The following is a 16625-nucleotide window of genomic DNA, read 5'->3' as shown; positions in this document are numbered from 1 at the left end:
AAAAAAAAACTGAAATATTTGGATTACTTTTTAAAATTCCATTTCAAGAACTAATATAGTTGTTTATTTAAATTTGAAGCTATTTTGACATACATCTATAATGTGTAATTTGGTAATACTCCTTTCTAAATTCCTTTCTATATAATGGTTTACATACAATGTAATATATTTTATTATATTTTTCAGAAAGTTAAATTTTCCTAAACTTGATGAAATTTATGTCTGGCAGAATTTTAAACAGAATGCTTTTAAAATTGTTTTATGCATTTGGATTTTGCATTCACATGAACAACTGAATGAAGTTACTTTATGAGATGTGAGTAAAGAAGCTGACATTAGTGAAATATCAAGAACTTTTAAAAGAATTATAGGAGAGTTATAGAGGTCCAAATTTAGAAACAAATTGTTACCTATTATTGTTTTTGAGACTGTGAAATGGGCAAGTTTTCAGCCCGTCCCCCACCCTCCTCCCCCCATTGTCAACCCTGGGAAGGGGACAGGTTCCCAGCTGGACTCCCTCCTCCTCCTTCCCCCTCAGAGGTGAAACAAGGAAGCACGAAATAGTTCAGGTGAACAATGGTGGGAATTTACCAGATTATAACCCCCAAGCTGTAACCACCCCCCCGCCCTAGCTAACCAGCCACATCCTGCTTCTGTAATATGCTCGCTCAGAAATTATATCAGGTAACCTGCCCTCCATTGAGACAGGCTGTCTGTCTCAGAGCAGAGTCCCTTGTGCAGTTTCAATAAACCTCCAACTGATTTGCACTTAAGGGGGGTCCGTGTCTATACTTTCAGGTTGCAGGGGTACAACTGTTGAATAGTTAATTTAAAATATTAGTAATCAAGTATTATAACTGAAATTTGTTATCTATGTGGCATTTGGGTTCTATAAAATAACAGATGCAACAAGTTTATTTGGGAAGGGAGTCATCTGAAACTGAAGCCATAATTTTTTCATGGAAAGTCTTCACACTCAGTTTCAAGTTCATGTTCTATTCATAACTTCTTGTTGTATGGAAGGGTCACACTTTATAACAAGCCTGTTTTTATGTAGTTGGCCTTGGCAGAACTGTATGAAGAGGAAGTGAGATGCAAACCTTCCAAGTCTGATAGACCTAAAGCTGCAGTCTTTAAGAGCCCACGAACACCACCTCAGAGGTAAGTTTTGTTTTAAAAATAATTAATCCCAATTCATTAATCCCAAATTATTTTAAATGGCCTTGGAGTTTTAAAAAAATTGTAATTTCTCAAAATTAATATTATTTAGGGACTATTCCTAATACTTTTATAGTCACAAAGCTAAAGAAAGGCATAGAAAAATTACCTTTAAATACCTAATATTTGGGTAGACATCAGTGAAATTATATCCCAGACCATTGGAGGGCCAGACTGCGGGCCCTGGGACAGGTGGCTGCTAAGCAGGACAGGCAGCGGTGGCAAAAACACCTGGTGGGCCAGATAAATGTCCTAGGTGTGCCACAGTTTGAGGACACCTGCTCTGTGGGTCTTTTGTCCTTCATTGAAGAATCTGTGACTTCTGGAGTCTGACTGCTATCACTGGGGGATGACACACTAAAAGGTAATGTTCACTCTTATTAAAATCCTTCAACCTTAAAAACAACCCACCATGAAGATTTAAAAGATAAGAACCAAGTATATTTTACTGCCATGAGTATTCTTATTGCCAGGAATATTTTCATTAATGTCTTTTTAGTATGCACATCTCATCTCTGGGAAGGACCTGACCTTTTCCATTATATTTCATTTTCAGAAGTTCTGTAAGCTTACCAAAAGTCTAAAAGTTATTTTTATTTGCCACCACTCCACAGTCTTTCTTTCTATAAAGGAGATAAAAATGACATATCTTTTTGGACCTAAATGAAAAGAACAAATAATATTTATAATTTTTCCCTTGAATTTTTATTTTACAAATTTTAAAACCCAGAGAAAATCAGAAGACTAGTGGAGTGAATAAACACTGCCTGTGCCTTCCCTGAATTTACCGGTTGTTACCAAGTGATTACACTGTATCTCTCTCCTTCACTCAACTATTTCAAAGGAAACTGTGGCCATTGTGACATTTCACCTCTAAATACTTTAGCTTACATCTCCTAAGAATAAGCACCTGTTCCTTTACACCAGGGGTCCTCAAACTTTCTAAACAGGGGGCCAGTTCACTGTCCCACAGACCATTGGAGGGCTGGACTGTGGGCCTTGGGACAAGTCGGCTGCTAAGCAGGACAGGCAGCGGCAGCAAAAACACCTGGCGGGCCAGATAAATGTCCTCAGCGGGCTGCATGTGGCCCGCGGGCTGTAGTTTGAGAATGCCTGCTTTTTACACCCTTGGTAACATACCTTAAAAAATGATTCTACAGTATCATTTAAGATAGTCTGTGAGTGAGACATATAGCCTTTTCTTTGGATTTAAGATCCAGCAACACCAGCATGTTGCATTTTGCTTATTCCTGTTTTGAATTTTTGAATCCAGAGCATTCTTCACATCTTTTTATTGTTTTTCATTTAGCTACATAATCTATTACATTGACTTTTGTGAAAAAATCTAGGCCTCATGTTTTATAAAATGTCCCACATTCTAGATCATTGTTTCCCTATGATTAGATTTTTATTAAACATTTTTTATTTGTTGTGTGACATCGGGAGTCATGTAATTTCAGGTTTGTCCACTATTAGTGGTATGTTTAATTGGTTCAGGTACTGATCACCACATCACTCCACTGTCTGGTACAGTCTGTCCTTTGTGGTAATTATCAGAGGGTTGGTATCTTGGTATTGTATCAATCTCCTTTCATCTAATTTTTTTTGTATATATAATATATATTTCATTCTTCTTTATCTATAATATTATGTTTTTTAACGGCTTCCTTAATTTTTATTTTCTCTCAATGTTTTAAAGTACCTAATATGTATTGATGTATTTGTTTTACTTACTATTTGGCCATTGTTTCTCTAGTTTGGACATGTGTTAAAGGACTTAATTTTCTCTTGATGTAGCAAATCAAAGTATTTGCATTTCTACAGTTAGACTAATGTATTAGTATTTTTGTTGCTATCCAAATATGGTCACTAAGGTATTTCAAGGAAGCAGTTTCCTTTTTTATGCTACTTGAAACAATGTTGCCATTAGTATTTGTAATCTCATAATCCAGGTTTTTTTGTTTTGTTTTTGTTTTGTTTTGTTTTTTGAGACAGAGCCTCAAGCTGTTGCCCTGAGCAGAATGCCATGGCATCACAGCTCACAGCAAACTCAAACTCTTGGGCTTAAGCAATTCTCTTGCCTCAGCTTCACCAATAGCTGGGACTACAGGTGCCCACCACAATACCTAGCTATTTTTTGGCTGTAGTTGTCATTGTTGCTTGACGGGCCTGGGCGAAATTTGAACCCGCCAGCTTTGGTGTATGTGGCTGATGCCTTAGCTGCTTGAGCTACAGGCACTGAGCCTCTCATAATCCAGTTTTTAAGGATTTAGTGCTTCACATTTGATTTCTAGAATTACTTACATATCCAAAAAAAAAAAAATGAGCTTCCTTAAAAGATACTACTTGAGACTCAAACTGTGTTTAATCTGCTTGTAATATAAGGTGTAGCAAATTATTGTCAGTCTCTTTTTTCTGAGTATTTTATTTTCTAACACTAAGTGTGTACTTCCTTTGATTTCATGTTCAGTATCAACACTTTCTCAGTTTTATTGTGTTTCTATGCCTTGTTTGGTTTAGAAAAGAGTGCTTATTTTCATGATCTCCTCCCTCGGGCAGTATTAGAAATCAAAACAGTTGGCATAGTGGTGTGTACCTCTAGTCCCAGCTACTCGAGAAGCTGAGGCAAGAGGATCACTTGAGGAGTTGAGTTTGGTTGCTGTGAGCTATGATGCCACAGACTCTAGCCTGGGAAACAGAGTGAGATTCTATCTCAAAAAAAAAATTAAATAAAATAACAATAATCAAAATAACTATCTTATTGTCATTATAAGCCAAGGTATTTTCCTTGTGTGAAACTCTAAACATAACATGGTCTGTGTTTTTAATTTACAAGAGGAGGTACATAACCTACAGAAAACCCCTCAGAATAGCATAATGCCTATTTGAAAAGACTCACCCACAAAAGTTTACTTATCACAAACAGAACTTAGAAAATGTCCTCCACCATCATTATATAGAAGTATTGTTTTGAGAATTAAATGAGATAAAGTATATAAGATGCCTAGCACAGAGTTGGTACTTACTTGGGTCTTAAAAAGATTATTAGGATTTAAGTAAGCACAGAAGACAGGGACAGAATTTCAGGGATCAAAGAAGCACAGAGAAGAAGACAATCAAATTGACCAGAGGAATCAGAAAATGAACTTTAGTAGCTTAGTATGAATAAGGCTGGGTAGCTGAGGGTAGAGCCAAGAAGGGCTGTCATGCAGGGCCCCATGCTCAGAAGAACCCCGTTCTTGGTTTACTGCTTTGCTGTTGCCATCTTGAAAGTCTTAATAAATTTTGAGCAAGGGGACTTAACATTTTCAATTTGCATTGGGTCCTGCAAATTATGTAGCCAGACAGGTATACAACCTTGAAAGCAAGAAAGACAAATTACGTCTGTGTAGAAGGTAGTGGGAAGCCAATATGTGTTTTATTGTAAATTCAGTGACAAAACTATCATACAGTGTTAATTATCAACTCTAGAAATGCATGCTTCAGTTATAATTTTTTCTCTCTTTCTGATAAGGTTCTAATAGCAGTTAAGTCATTGAGACTCCTGTTTCAGTTTTCTCACTTGTAAAATGGGGATAATACCATTGTTATAAGGATCAAATAAACATGTAATCATTCCTTGATAAATGTTAGCTAGTATTAAATTCTTTTAGGAAAGTAGAAATGGCAATATTATATAAAATTATAGCAGAGCATGGTGACACACACATGTAATCCCAGCACTTTAGGAGATCAAGGTGGGATGTTCGATTGAGGCTAGGAGTCCAAGACCAGCCTGGACAGAGACAGCGAGACTCCTGTCTCTACAAAAGATAAAACTGTAGTCCTAGCTGCTTGGGAGGCTGAGGTAGGAGGATCGCTTGAGCCCAAGCGACTGAGACCCCATAGTAAACTACAATTGTCTACTCCACAACAAAGCGAGACTTTGTCTCAAAAAAAAAAAAAAATGGTGATAGTAAGAACAGGATAAGGAAGCAATCAAGATGAAAACAGTTGTGGTAATCTAAGGAGTGAAGTAATAAAATTTTGGATTCAAGTGGTGGTAAACAAATGTAGGAGGAAGTATGGTATTGGTGTAGGATATGTTCAAGGTATTTGTCATAGAAACTTGATGACATGGGATGTAGGGAGTAAGTGAATGGGAAAGACAGAAGACTCAAAGTTTTCAATCTGGGATACAGAAAAAAGGTGATTTATATGTGGAACATAGGCTTAGTTTTGGAATTGATATATTTGATTTAAGTAGAACTAATCTAATAGGTGCTTTTAAATACAGCACTGGACCATAAGTATGAGGGTGGCGAAATACTTCGTTGAGAATCACCTGTATTGGTAGTGGATAAATATTGTGATGGTCAAATGAGTTTAAATAGACAATGGGAGTCAAGGATGTAGGCATTCTTTTTTTTTTTTTTTTTTTTTTGAGATGGAGCCTCAAGCTGTCCCCCTGGGTAGAGTGCTATGGCATCAAAGCTCACAGCAACCTCCAACTCCTGGGCTCATGTGAGGCTCCTGCCTCAGCCTCCCAAGTAGCTGGGATCACAGGCGCCCGCCACAACGCCCAGCCATTTTTTGGTTGCAGCCATCATTGTTGTTTGGCTGGCCGGGCTGGGGATTCGAACCCACCACCTTAGGTGTATGTGGTTGGCGCCTTAGCCGCTTGAGCCCAGGCGCTGAGCCAGGATGTAGGCATTCTTAATTGTGCAAGTGAAGGAAAAGAAAACTCAGTAAAATAGACAGTGAGCTTTTGGTTCCATTGGGCAAAAAAACACCACTTGCGGTGTACCGAAGTCCACAAGAGACAGAGCTCAAATATGAAGAGAGGAACAGGACAAGAGTACGTTTAAAAGTATCAGATGTTTCAGAAAGTCGTAAAATAATAACTGAGAATAGTCTTATGAGTTCAGTGATAAGAGTATAACTCAGAACCTTTCGATGAAATAGAGTTAGCAGCAAAAAGGGACCAAAAATCTTACTGCGTGGAATAAGGGTATGAGAAGCACAGGCGCCGGCCGTAGACGACCTCGCTGCGCGGACTTAGTGCGCGAGAGGCACAGGCTTTGGGTCATCATTGGGAGTTAAAGAGACTGGCAAAGAAGAATGGAATCTTCAGTAATTCACAATTGTTTTCAATTGTTTGAAAATGCCAGGCATATGAAATATTCTATTTTTCTTAATATTGCCTCTCTGAGTTAGTTAAATATAAATTGAAGTCAGTGGAAAGACTTATACTTAATGGAGGGGATACAGTAATTATATTATTATTGAACTGAAGTAATTAGTAGAAAGTTAAAATTTGTTTTTGAAAATTTTTCTGTTAAACAAAACTTGATAGTTTAAGCATCAACTCTTTCAGAAGCTTAAGAAGACCAGAAAGAAGTCCAGGTAAAAATGAAAATACAAGTTTTAAAATAATTTGTGACTATATCATCTGCTTTAATTTTGTCTACTCCACAACAAAGTATTAAAAAATTAAGACTTTTATTTGAATAAAAGTATTAATATTTTCCTTTTCCTAAATTCCTTGATTAAACAGCTTACAAAGAATAGCTATCATATCTCCATTAAGGATTAATTTATTTAGTAGTTTTAGCTGTGTCAGGTATTCTAGGAACATAAAACGTGATCATTGACTTCATGGCATTTAAAATCTAACAGGGCAGCTATATAAGAGAAATAAACAGGTGATCGGTATAAAACAATTCTATTTGTACCATATAGTGTTTATGCTTTTGACTTTACTCGCCATTAATATTACTGCTAAGTTTATTTTAAATGTTTTGGTTTTCTTTTATTATCTAGAAGTAGTAAAAGTATTATAATTTATATTAGATTCTAATAACTGAAGATTATATAATTACAATCTCTTGGGTAACATTTAAAAGAAAAAACAATGTATAACTAACAAAGGAAATGAAATAGTTATTTGACTAATTTCAATAGAAGACAAGAAAGAAGAAAATAGAGATGTAAAGCATAATATTATGAATGTGTATTCAAACATATCCTAAATATAAATGGTCTAGATCAGCGGTTCTCAACCTATGGGTTGTCACCTCTTTGGGGGTCTCCTGCATATCAGATATTTACATTATGATTCATAACAGTAGCAAAATTATAGTTATGAAGTAGCAATGAAAATAATTTTATGGTTGGGGGTCACCACAACATAAGGAACTGTATAAAAGGGTCACAGCATTAGGAAGATTGAGAACCTCTGCTCTAGATAATCTGTTTAAAGGACAGATTGGCAGGTTGAATAAAAATAACAATTCTGTGTGGCTTAAGAAAGGTAAGTGTCAAATATAAGGCATAGAGAAAGTGAAAAGGAGATGCACCATATAATATGAACCAAATGGAAGATTGTACAGTGTGCTAACATCAGAGCAGACAGTCCTGGAGGCACGAAGCGCTATGGAGTCAAAAGGGAGACATTTCACAGTGATGAAAGGTCAGTTCATCCAGAAGACAGAACGATCCAGAATTTGGTTATGTGGCTTAAAATAATATAAAGTGAAAGTCATAATACTCATAATTTTAGAAAACACAGCAAACTGAATAAAGAGATCAAATTAATCTGATTTTAAAGTATCTACAAAAAGGGCGGCGCCTATGGCTCAAAGGAGTAGGGCACCGGCCCCATATGCCAGAGGTGGCGGGTTCAAAACCAGCCCTGGCCAAAAAAATTGTAAAAAAAAAAAAGTATCTACAGAAAACTTGTCAAAACCACAGTTAGCAGTAAAATAGTGAAAGATTTCCTGTTGGAGTTGGGAATATATCAGAAATAACCCCATCACCATTTTTGTTCAGTCTGTACTGAAGATTTAGTCAGCAGAATAAGGTAAGAAAACAAAAGTATATAGACTGGAAAGAAAGAAAGAAGATGCCCTGTTTGCAATGACTTGGTGCATCCAAAAGATCTTTAGTCAAACAACTTGATTTCTATTGTGTTTAGCAAGATCTTTGATTCTAAATATAAGATCAGTATTCACAAATCAATTTTATTTCTATGTACAGGTAGAAATATTAGGTTACATTTTAAAAATTTAATATTTTTTAATATAAATACTACATGCCTGGAAATAAATCTTAACAAAAACTGTAAAACTGGTACCAGAAAAGTATCACACATTATTAACAGAAGACCCAGAGGAAGGGTGAGATAGAATTGGAAGATTTAATATTAGAAACATGTTCATTCTCCCCAGATTGACCGTCGTGGGGGAGAGTTGCTGGCAACTGATAAGTTCTAAAAGTTTCAGGAAAAAATGCAAAGGGTCAAGAATAACTACACGCGTGTATGTTTTTGATCTGACTTATCCTGTTTGAATGTAAGTCAGTGCTATAAAGACAAGTACTTTTTGTTTTAATCCTGTATCCATGGTACCTAGAACAGTGCCTGGCATATAGCAAGCCTTCAACATGTATTTGTTGAATGAAAAAATATAAATATGTTTGTTGGCCATTCATCTGTCTTCTTTAGAGAAGGTTCTGTTCATGTCTGTTGCCCAGTGATATGTGGGATTGTTGGCTCTTTTTTTTCTTGATTAGTTTGAGTTCTGTGTAGATCCTCCTTCCCAAACTTTTGTCCAGTTCATAATGTGCAGATATCTTTTCCCATTCTGAAGGTTGTCTGTTTGCTTTGGCTGTTGTCTCCTTAGGTGTACAGAAGCTTTTCAGTTAATTAAATCCCTTTTTTTTTTATTTTTGTTTTTCTTGCTGTTGCCCCAGAAATCTTCATAAAATCTTTCCCTGGCTGATTATCTTCATGTCTTTTCCCCACAGTTTCTTTGAGGATTTTTATTGTCTCATGCCTTAGATTTAAGTCTTTTATCCATCTTGAATCAATTTTTGTAAGTGGTGAGAGATGCAGGCCCAGTTTCAGTTTCTTACAAGTGGTCATCCAGTTCTCCCAGTACCATTTATTGAATAGAAGTTCTTTTCCCCAGTGGATGTTCTTGTTTAGTTTATCAACAGTCAGATGGCTGTAGGATGTTAGTTTCTTCTCATGGTTTTCTGTTTGGTTCCAAATGTCAGTGTGTCTGTTTTTGTGCCAGTACCATGCTGTTTTATCACTATGGCAGCTTAATTTACAATCAACCAAAATGTAGAAACAACCTAAATGCCCACCAACCTAGGAATGGATTAACAAGCTATAGTGTATGTATACCAGGCATCCTCAAACTACGGCCCGCGGACCACATGTGGCCCACCTAGGACATTTACCCGGCCCGCCGGATGTTTTTGCCGCCACTGCCTGTCCTGCTTAGCAGCCAACTCGTCCCAGGGCCCACAGTCCGGCCCTCCAATGGTCTGAGGGACAGTGAACTGGCCCCCTGTTTAAAAAGTTTGAGGACCCCTGTTGTATACCATGGAATACTATTCAGCCACCAAAAAAGATCTTTACATCTTTTGTATTTACATCTTTTACATCTTTTGTATTTACCTGGATTGAGGTAGAACACATTCTTTTTAGTGAAACATCACAAGAATGAAGAATCAAGAATTCCATGTACTCAATTCTAATATGAAGCCAATAGATGATCGAGCAGAGGAGGGAGGGCAGTGGGGGGATCACAGTATATGGCACACCTCTTCGGGGTGGGGCACAACTATTGTATCAGCATAGTGTATTACTTAAACAGTCAATAAATATCGTTGGGTCCCCTCTCCCCCCAAAAAAGATTAGTGAAAATATTCATAAAGAACTAAAGTTGAGGACTTAAACTACTGGATATAGAGATTTACTCTGAAACTACAATGGTTAAGAGTGAGGATTAACAGTAAAACCAGTGAACCAAAATAGAGAACTCAGAATCATAGAGACACACTTGATATGTGACAAAGATGGTAGTCAGGAAGAACTTCACCAGGGATGCTAAGATAAATGGGCATTTAAGGGGAAGAATAATTCTTCGACTTCTTGCTTATGCCATCTGCAAACATTAGTCTCATGTTTTAATGTGAAAATTCAATAAAACTTCTAGAAGAAAATTGAGTATCTTCACGACCTTAGGGTGAGCAAAGACTTAAACAAGTAACAAAGACCATTACTGTAATAAAGGAGCTAGTAGATCTTTCCTGTGGCTGATTTTTCCAGTAAGGTCTTTCTCACCAAGATAGAGATGAAAAGGAGTGATTATTTGCTTTGTGAGATTAGAGACCTGGACGGGGAAGAGGGAGCTACAGCAGCAGATGTCTGCCACAGGAAGCTGGGCTTTGTTGTCCTGTAGTTGTCACAGCTGCCTAAAATCGTCTGCTATCAAGGTCTTACTCTCTAACACTAATGCTTATTTTAAGAGCCAGTGAGGGGGATTTTGAGCCTTGCCCGTTACCCTGAATCCTCAGTTTCAGCTTGGGGGGAACTCTTTTGTACACTCCTTCTCTGGGAAAACTCAGGCTGCAGGATACTTCTCCAGAGCGCTGGCAGGACAGATACCCCCCATCAGCAGTTAGTGGGGTCAGCTCATGCCCACTTGTCCAGGGGGCTTTTTTCCTTCATTTATGGTGAAGTGAGAACTGGTCTGCTCTTTCCTCTGTTCTGTTCAGTTTTGCATATAATAATTTGGAAGAAAGTCTCGACAGTGACCTTTGTTCCTTGTCTCCGCTGATAAAATTTCCCCCATCGTTTGATTCTGTGAGTCAGTTCAGTGTGAGTTTGGAAACTGGACTGCAGAGCATGAACATGAGCCTTGTCATCATACTGGCTCTATGTTGGTTATATTTTCTTATATCATTGATTAAAAGAGATCATGGAAGATTTAAAAAGTAGGGTACTAACCTTATGTAAGGGAAATTTTTATGTTCCACAGGACCATTTATGAAGTTGGAATCCGAGCAGAATTAGTTACGGAAAATAATTGTCTAAGTTACCTGCTTTTTAACAAATGTGGGGGGTTATGATGGAGTAGGTTTCTTTTCAATTAAAAAAATCTTTGAAGAATAAATCCTTGAGGTGCAGTTTAGAGCTAAATGTTTAAACTGTCTAAACCTGGAGGACTCCTCACTAACTAGGTCTACTGAATGTGGGCTTTTTTAGGAGCAAGGGACTAGCTTATTTCCAACAGAAGTCACAAGATTGCCTCTTTTTAAATAGAGTTATAAGACTGTACCTTTTTACCTTAATGTAGCTTGTCTGTTAGTCTGTAGTTTTATTTATGAGCAATTACGTTTAAAGGTTTTATTCAAGTGAACATGAATACAGTGGATTACATATAGTTCGGCCTTCAACTGGGAAAATTGTGAATGAACTTTTTAAAGAGGCAAGGGAGCATGGGGCTGTTCCTCTGAATGAAGCCACAAGAGCTTCAGGTGACGACAAATCTAAGGTCAGTACTATTCATTTATTTCCTCTGTTGTTTTGTATATCATTTGCAGACATTTTTTCTGACTGTATGTTTCTTTAAATATTTGTTTCATTTTTATAAGATTATAATCTTTGTATTCATTCAAAGTTGGAGCAGTTTCTTACATTTCTATGCAATTTTTAATTTTGAAATAATTATCAATTCAGAGGCATTTGCAAAAAGAATCCAGGCAGGTTACATGTCCCTTTCATCCAGCTTCCTCCAAGGGGTACATCTGACATGATCAGAGTGTAATGGCAAAGCCAGGAATTTGACATGAGTACAATGTGTATGTATAGTTTTATGTCATTTTGTCACATGTATAGATTTGTATAATCACCCAACTCAATTGCAACACTGTTCTGTCATCACAAAGCTTTTCTTAGCCCTTATAGCAGGTGTCCTCAAACTTTTTAAACAGGGGGCCAGTTCATTGTCCCTCAGACCATTAGAGGGTCAGACTGCGGGCCCCGGGATGAGTCAGCTGCTAAGCCGGATAGGCAGTAGTGGCAAAAACACCGGCAGGCCGGATAAATGTCGTAGTGGGGGCCACAGTTTGAGGACACCTGCCTTATAGTCTCACCTTGCTCCCTCCCTTTCTCCTTCTGTTTCTATTGAAAATGTTATACAAATGGAATCATACAATATATAACATGGGGGAGTAACTTTTTCCACTCGGCATAATGATCCATCCAAGTTATTACATGTGTTAATACCTTATTCCTTTTTAATTCCTGAGTAGCATTTCATGGTATGGATATACCACAGTTTATTTAACTATTTACTTAAGGACATCTTAGTTTTTTCTGTTTTTTGACTATTACAAATAAAGCTGCTGGGAGCGATTGTGCGCAGGCCTTTTTTACTTATTCATGAGTCAGTACGAAAATTTTCAGACTCACACAGTATTAAAATATTGAATAAGAATGCAGTGTCTCTTCCAGTATAGTTGTCATCTAGTCTTACAATCAGTACTTCTCACCCTGGAATTTTTCCCCTCAAAGTCAATTGGGGAGGTTTTGTAAACTACCACATCGCCGTAAGTATTATGGCTCAGTAGATAGGAGTTGTGCCTACATGTGTGTCTTGTGAAAATGCCTCTCTGATAATTTTAACTTCCACTGTTAAGAACCAGTGACTGGGCTCGGTGCCTGTGGCTCAAGTGGCTAAGGTGCCAGCCACATACACCTAAGGTGGAGGGTTCAAATCCAGCCCGGGCCCGCCAAACAACAATGATGGCTGCAACTGAAAAATAATAGCCAGGCGTTGTGGCGGGCGCCTGTGGTCCCAGCAACTTGGGAGGCAGAGGCAGGAGACTCGCTTGATCCCAGGAGTTGGAGGTTGCTATGAGCTATAGCATTGCACTCTACCCAGGGGACAGCTTAAGGCTCTGTCTCAAAAAAAAAAAAATAAATAAAAGAACCAGTGACTGTTCTAAGTGAAACTTAAATTTTAGTTTACATTTCATTATTTGTCAGCAGTTTGAAATTCTCTTTTAGTCAAGTCTTAAGGTGATTTTGTCTCTTGAAGATTCTCTAATTTTGTAAGAAAATTGTGGAATTGATATGATTTATTCCGTGGAGAAGCAATATAATAATTAAAAACTCATTTATGATATAAATGGTTACTAGAAGGAATAGCATTTTTACCTCATAAACTATCCCACCTGAAGAATAGAAGACCTTGTGATGGGTATAGCAAAATAAAAGTGCAATCACAGCTGATTTGCTGCAGTTGACAAAAGCAGCTCAAATAAGTTTTAAAGAACTAGAGTTTTTCTTCAGGGTCATTTATGCTCTTTGTGGAGTGTGGTTTAATCATTGTAATTTTTATTATAAGACTTGTCATAAAATGTTAAGGATAGTTTTTTCTTAATTTGTCTTTCCTGAAGGTATATTCAGAGGGTACCCAAAAAATGGATTTATATTTTAAGACAGGAAAAATCTGTATTAAATTTGTAATACTTAACTCACATTTAACTTACACAATTATAAAAGGTGCTCACCATGTTATCATGATATATTATTACACTTTTAAATGTGCAGACATTCTTTTGGTACCTTCTGTATTTCAGTCTGTAAATGCATCTCTTCATTTAAGGTTGACCTTTATTTCAGCTTCAGAGTCACTAATGTTTTTATGGAGAGAAACGTAATTTCTTACTTGAGTACACTTCTCTGTAAGTTAAGACCTTCATTCTAATACTATAAAATTTTTCCGGTAAATGTGGACCAATTTGGCTATTTACTGTTTATCTGATTTTAAAATACATATAACGTATTATAATAACATTTTATTGACTAACCCTTAGTGAATTTGTAATTCACTTATCATGTATGTTAGTCGTTTACAGGTGGAGGATACAGATTGGGTAATTCCTTTTGTAAGCGGTCTGAATATATCTATGGAGAAAATCAGCTGCAAGATGTAAGTACAGTAACCAAAATGAGAAAAGTGTAAATGTTTGCCTCTGTTTACCACTGTTTGTTTTAAAATTAAAAATTGATATTATAAATATATTTTTGTTTCTTTCTGAAGCTGGATTAAAGGGACCAGCATGCGTGTTTTCAGTCTCCATTTTTTTGTGTCTCAGTCACACTGTACACGTGACGATTCGTGACTATTCGTTGAGTATGTGATTCACTGTCCAGAGGAATGTGCACGTGGGCACAGTGGCACACACCTTTAAATCCAGACGTTTGGGAGGCTGAAAGCAGGGGGATCACTTGAGCCCAGCCTAAGGCAACATAGCAAGATCTCATCTCTTTAAAAAGTGTAAGAAAATGAGCTTACACATACTGTAATTATTACCATCAGTGGTGTATTGCCAACACATAAAATGAGCTGTGTTATAAAAAGATTATACCTAAAGTAACTCCTTGTTTTATTTGCCTTTTGAAATTTTGGAATTTTCATTTTATTTTAAACATCTACATTTTCTTAGAAATTCAGTCTTGCCACCCTCTGTACCAGGAAGAGTGTGGGTGCAAAGGAAGGTGAAGGTGGGAGCAGTGGGCGCAGCGGGGCGTCCTCTTCTCAGTACTTCAAGGCTGGGGTCTAGCTGTGGGACCTGAGGTGTTTGCTAACTTTGCTGATTTGTTAAATTAAATAAAAATTTGCTAAGAAAACGTGATTTCATGTATGTCTTTGTACATAAAAAAGTATAGCACAAATAATTCCCTATTTTAAATTAATTAAAAGGTTTACTATATCATATTTGAAACTTAAAATCCTTTGGGGGAGATATATTCTTTTATATGTTTTTTTCCACACCCAAAAGGTTCAGATTTTGCTTAAACTGTGGAGCAATGGTTTCAGTTTAGATGATGGAGAATTGAGACCTTACAGTGACCCAACAAATGCTCAATTTCTGGAGTCTGTTAAAAGAGGGTAAGATGTATTGTATTCTATTTGTTACTCAGAGAACGACCTTGTTTTTCTTTTCTTGTCTTCTTTTTTAAACAGACTGCTAATCAGTAGTCTGTTTTTAGGAATTGGCTTCTGGGATACATTATATTAAGTGGTTATTAGAGGTATGGATATTCTTGAGTATGTAAAGGATATACTGATCTGTAAGTCATTGGTTCTTAACTTTGTGGGGCAGACGTATTGAACATTGGCCCATTTTAAAATCTGATGAAACTATGGACCCGATTCCAAGAAGAAACATCTTAATGTGATAATCGGTGAATTTATTAGCATGTAGCTTCCCATCCACTAAGCCCCTGTCCTCCTTACTATTGGCAGGGTGACTCTCATTGCATGTATGCCTGAAATTCAGCAACTTATGTTAGAAACCTTTTGAAGTCACATTGCTACTGACAGAAGATTTCAAAAGGTTAGTTTGAAGTTACAATTTGTGAAAGTAAACCAGATATTCAATACTCTGACCCATTCAAAGAACATTATAACTTACCAGTTTTTCTTGTTAAAGGATGAGAGAAATCAAGTGATTTTGCTATAGAAATAAAAGGCTTTCTACATTACGATCTCAATAGCTAACAGCAGTGTTATTCCTAAGTAGAAATACCACTAAAGACATAAGGTTGATCATAAACTGGGAGATGACTAGCAGGAAAAGACCAGAGTAGGGGGTTATACTTCAAAAGAATTGAAGGCCAGAGTTTTCCTAATGGATGAAAGGGGTCCAGGGAGAGTGGCTGAGTGGAGTGGGTGTTAAATTCTTTGGAGTCAAAGTAGCCAAGGGACTCTGAAGGAAAGGTATTTTAGAGCACTAATTAATTAGTATCGATTTTGAACTTAAATTATACAGATAAAGGCAAGAAATGCTATAAGAATTCAAAAAGGCAGGAAGCTGTCCTAGGAGGCAGTATATGGTAGTGGTAAGTAGAAGATATAGTTTTACGTGAATGCTGTGGACTCGGAGACCTGCAGCATCACTCACTGGGTGGAGTGGGTGTGGTGGTGAAGACCAATGTAACTTGAAATGGATGCTAATTTCAAGATTATCAAAGAACATGATGATAAATATAACATTATATATTAAAAACTAAATGATAGGCTCGGCGCCTGTAGTTCGGTGGTTACAGCGCCCGCCACATACACCGGGGCTGGAGGGTTTGAATCCTGCCAGGCCTGCTAAACAGCAATGACAACTGTAACAACAAAAAGAAAATAGCTGGGCATTGTGGCATGCCGGTAGTCCCAGCTATTTGGGAGGCTGAGGCAAGAGAATCTCTTAAGCCTAAGAGTTTGAGGTTGCTGTGAGCTGTGATGCTACGGTACTCTACCAAGGGTGACAAAGTGAGACTCTGTCTCAAAAAAAAAAAAAAACCTAACTAATTGATTTAACTTACTGTTAAAAGAAAATATCCATAATGTTTGTAGGCTGATGTTTAAACAAACATAGCACATTAAAAGTATTTTTAACTTTGAGCCCTGTTATATCCTTGAGTACAAATCATAATTAAGAAGAGTTTTAGAAAAGACTTTATGGGCTCAGTGCCTGTGGCTCAAGTAGCTAAGGCACCAGCCACGTACACCCAAGGTGGCGGGTTCAAATCCAGCCCGGGCCCGCCAAACAACAATGACGGCTGCAAC

At 37.2% G+C, this 16625-nt stretch overlaps 1 protein-coding gene across 1 annotated transcript in view; it reads left to right on the top strand.

Moving 5' to 3' along the window:
* UBXN2B (UBX domain protein 2B) overlaps nt 1-15554 on the top strand; it is a 29451-nt gene extending 13897 nt beyond the window's left edge. Inside the window, exons 2-6 of the mRNA XM_023515440.1 lie at nt 1058-1161; nt 11396-11546; nt 13908-13991; nt 14845-14954; nt 15312-15554. Coding sequence (XP_023371208.1) covers nt 1058-1161; nt 11396-11546; nt 13908-13991; nt 14845-14954; nt 15312-15369 — 507 coding nt within the window. The 3' untranslated portion in view covers nt 15370-15554. The remainder of the gene's footprint in view (nt 1-1057; nt 1162-11395; nt 11547-13907; nt 13992-14844; nt 14955-15311) is intronic.
* The last annotated feature ends 1071 nt before the right edge of the window (nt 15555-16625 follow it).

The sequence above is a fragment of the Otolemur garnettii genome, unplaced genomic scaffold, assembly GCF_000181295.1.
Source record: "Otolemur garnettii isolate 467f Iridium unplaced genomic scaffold, OtoGar3 scaffold00071, whole genome shotgun sequence".
NCBI classification, from domain to species: domain Eukaryota; kingdom Metazoa; phylum Chordata; class Mammalia; order Primates; family Galagidae; genus Otolemur; species Otolemur garnettii.
The sequence above is the reverse complement of the archived record's forward strand: the minus strand, read 5'-3'. Positions and strand labels throughout refer to the sequence as shown.